Source organism: Guillardia theta, assembly GCF_000315625.1.
Source record: "Guillardia theta CCMP2712 unplaced genomic scaffold GUITHscaffold_47, whole genome shotgun sequence".
In the NCBI taxonomy this organism is placed as follows: Eukaryota; class Cryptophyceae; order Pyrenomonadales; family Geminigeraceae; genus Guillardia; species Guillardia theta.
In genome coordinates this window covers 200,359-203,868 of record NW_005434627.1, presented here as the reverse complement: position 1 = coordinate 203,868, position 3,510 = coordinate 200,359, and the positions used below count along the sequence as shown (strand labels likewise).

General features: G+C 56.9%; 1 protein-coding gene across 1 annotated transcript in view; it reads left to right on the top strand.

The window, feature by feature from the left end:
- Window positions 1-1,618: 1,618 nt before the first annotated feature.
- GUITHDRAFT_140593 (hypothetical protein) overlaps window positions 1,619-3,510 on the top strand; it is a gene marked incomplete at both ends in the record, with an annotated part of 3,155 nt that continues 1,263 nt past the window's right edge. The window contains 6 exons of the mRNA XM_005830199.1: window positions 1,619-1,880; window positions 2,092-2,196; window positions 2,371-2,714; window positions 2,767-2,904; window positions 2,974-3,203; window positions 3,269-3,386. Of these exons, the coding sequence (XP_005830256.1) occupies window positions 1,619-1,880; window positions 2,092-2,196; window positions 2,371-2,714; window positions 2,767-2,904; window positions 2,974-3,203; window positions 3,269-3,386 (1,197 nt within the window). The remainder of the gene's footprint in view (window positions 1,881-2,091; window positions 2,197-2,370; window positions 2,715-2,766; window positions 2,905-2,973; window positions 3,204-3,268; window positions 3,387-3,510) is intronic.

Genomic DNA, 3,510 nt, shown 5'->3' with positions numbered 1-3,510 from the left:
AGTCGGAGACCGGGCGATCACTGTGCCAGCCTGGCAGTGGGCCGCGGTGACCGGCGGCGGCGGCCGGACCGGGCCGCCGCCCCGGCGGCCCGCCCGGCCGGCGCGGGCCGTGCCACTGCGGCCTCGCCGGATGCGGCACCAACGGTCACTGACAAGTCACTGAGTACCGTAGTACGACGGTGCGACGAACTTCGGATGAGGCCTTCAAGTTCCTAGCCGCGTCTTCAATCCGACTCGGCGGCATGATCGGATGTACGGAGTCTGCCGCCCTGAGGGGTCGACGGTCACGGTGCCCCGGCGGCTTCAACCACCGTCACTCACTCCGAGTCAGTGCCAGCCTCCTGGCAGTGCGCCGCGCGGGTTTCACATCCTAGCATACAACGGTCTCAGAAGCCTCTCTCCGATGTATCACTCCGAGCCTACTGATTCCGAAGTCACCGAAGCCTTCAAGTTCTGTCGGACCGTTCAAGTTCGTGTGCACTACTTAAACTCGGCCCGGCCCTCAGTGAGCAAAAACTGCCACGGTCCGCCGGGTAAGTTGCAACTTGTTGGCGGGCCCCTTAACTTGGGTCTATGTGATGTCTGCATTACTTCAGTGGCACAGTGCAGTACAAGTCTCAGTAACAAACTTCAGTGTGCTCCGTCTGTCCAGTTGACGTAGTACGGCCCGGGCCCGGCCCGTCACTCTTCAAGTTCCGAAGTTCCGAGTCTGAGCCTCAGTGACTAGGCTACAGCTGGCTGTTCTGAGTCCGATTTTTACGGGTTTTACTTTTTTTACTCAAAGTTGAGTTAAAAATCAGTACGAGGAAGTAGTTTTTACTGGTTTACTTACCTGATCGGTTGGGCTCGGTCCGTCATCAGTTTTCCGGGGTACCAGTACCCCCTGCTCTGACCATTGTTGATGAGTGAATGAGGAGGGTGGGGTACATTCGCGGGAGGAATGACGAGTGTGGGGGTCGGTGACAAGACTGGGGTGGGTGGGGTAGGTTCGCGTGGGATAGAGGAATTAGGAAAGTTGGGGTGGTGAACTGACAATAGGTAGGGTAGGTGGAGGTACAAATGTGGGGAGAAGGGGTAGGGGTAATGATTGAGTTGCCCTGTATGGGGTGGGGTGGTGAAAGATTTGTGGTTATTTTTAAAGTTGACACAGAAGGTTGAGCGAGGAGAGGGAGAGACAGGAGACAGAAGTTATGGGGCACTGGGAGGAGGCAGGAGGGTAAGGGTTGAACCTTCTATCAAATCACTTAGTATCTTACTTATAGAAATTTCATGATATTCATACAAAGATGATGGAGGGACTTCTCACGTTTCGTACTACCCACCCCTATCTTAATCTCGATATTTAAAACTCATTTTAAACTCCAGTAGCGCCCCACTGACCCACCCACCCACATTATACCCTGGGAAATTGTGATGACCCCACCCTACATATTCATATCACGATACCCCTACTTCCGTGGGAAACAATATACCCCCACCCCTCTCAACAACACTAGTTCAGCTTTGGGATATCTCACCAGTCCCTGCTCGCAATGGCTCCTCTCCCCTAACACAGAGATGATCCTCGTATCTCTCCCTCCTCCCTCATGTCCCTCCTCCCTCCCTCCCTTCCTCCCTCATGACCCTCCTCCCTCTCTCCCTCCTCCCTTTCTCCCTCCCTCCCTCACTCACTCACTCACTCCCTCATGTTCGGCTACTTCCCGTCATGTCTGCACATCCTCATCACCCTGTCTTCGTTGGCAGAGCATCATCATCACCAGCGGCACAGCACAGCATGTGCTCAATGCACCCCTATCGCTCTCGTCCCTGTCTTCACCTCTTCTCCTTCACTCGCATGATCTCGTTGCTGGCATGTTACACGTATCAACATTGCTGTAAAGGTGTTATCATCACCTTTACAGCTATCAAGATATCCCCTCACTGCTGCCACCTCCGACCTCATCCCTTGACAACCCATTTTGATCCTTCCCTTCCTTTCCTTCCTGTGTCTCTCACGTCGCCTGCCCTCATTGCTGCTGCTGCTTCAAGGCCGGAGTGTTGCTTCTTGCCGTCTTGTATCGCCTACAGCAGGGTGACGGATGTTGATGGCAGACAGCAGGCCGAGGCTGAGGAGGCTCATGGATGTGGTCGGGGAGCTGATCCTTGACGACAAGGAGGCAACTCGCGACCTGTCCTACTGGGATGAGGAGGAGACAGGTAGCCGGAGGGAGGTTGTCAAGAGATTCTGAACAGTCTGGCCAGTCATACAAACTTGCCTCCCTGCCCTTCCCCCCCGACATGAGTCTGACCTCGGAGGCGAGCGAGACGGTCAGGGTCCAGCTGACTTCGGTACGAGTCCAAGTTGTGTCGCCTGGTCTGACTTGCTGGCAGAGCTGTCGCGGTGTAAGGAGAGGAGCTTGCGGAGGGATCGGAAGAGGGTGGAGACGCTGGTCGCCTCAGCGCTCAACGACATCCTGAGGAACGAGCAGCTGTCGGAGAGAGAGATCATGGTCGCGCTGCAAGGTATCTGCCAGCAGCCGGAAGGGTTTCTAGTCGCTGCAGCGCTGGAGCAAAACGGGTGGAACAGCCGGCTGAGGATCATGGAGGGATGCCCGATGATCACCCGAGCCATCCACAGCCTGACGCGCGTCAAGTCGTTCATCAAGACCAGCAGCGACGAGATCGCAAGGAGGACGATCAGCAGCGACGAGATCGCAAGGAGGACGATCAGCCTGGTACCCATGGCCTGCTGCCTCCTGCGCTCCTGCATGACCCCACCGCCTGCAGGCCAACAAGGACATGGTCTTCGTGTCCGTCAACCACTCGCGCCTCCTCGGCTGCTCCTGCCTGCGGGTCGACGCCATGTGGATCGAAGATGCTGCAAGCCAAGCAGAGATCCAAGAGCTGGACCTCTCCCCCGTCAAGGTTCTTCCCCTCCCCCTCCCCCTTCCCCTCCCCTTCTGTTCTCTAGTTGCCGGCCTGACTACCTGCTAGCTCAACTACTGGATGATGAAAGAGGTCTTGACTCTGCTCACGCGACAAACTCAGCTGCGGGTCCTCGACCTCTCCGGCAGTGCCGTCCATGGCGAGTGTCTGCAGCTTCTCTTGGCTGTGATCCGCCAGCACCAGAGGCTCGAGCGGCTGCTGCTCAGCAACTGCAAGCTGTGGGTCGCCGAATGCATGGGAGTGTTGAACGCCGCGCACAATCACCCGAGCATAACGAGGTGAGGAGGAGGAGGAGGAGGAGGAGGAGGCGAGGGCAGGAAGTTATCGCTGACCTGCCGCTCAGTATCAGTTTGTCATACAACGACTTGGGAGCAGCGGGGGGTTCGCACCTCCTGCAGCTCCTGGCGGCAAAGCAAACATGGCAGGAACTCGATCTCACTAAGACAGGGCTGACAGCCCAGGTACTCCTCCTCCTCATCGACCTCCTCCTCCACCACCACCACCACCTCCTCCTCCTCCTCCTCCTCCTCGAGTTTCTTCTTCTCCTCCTCATTCTCGACCTCCTCTTCCTCCTCCTTTAACTCC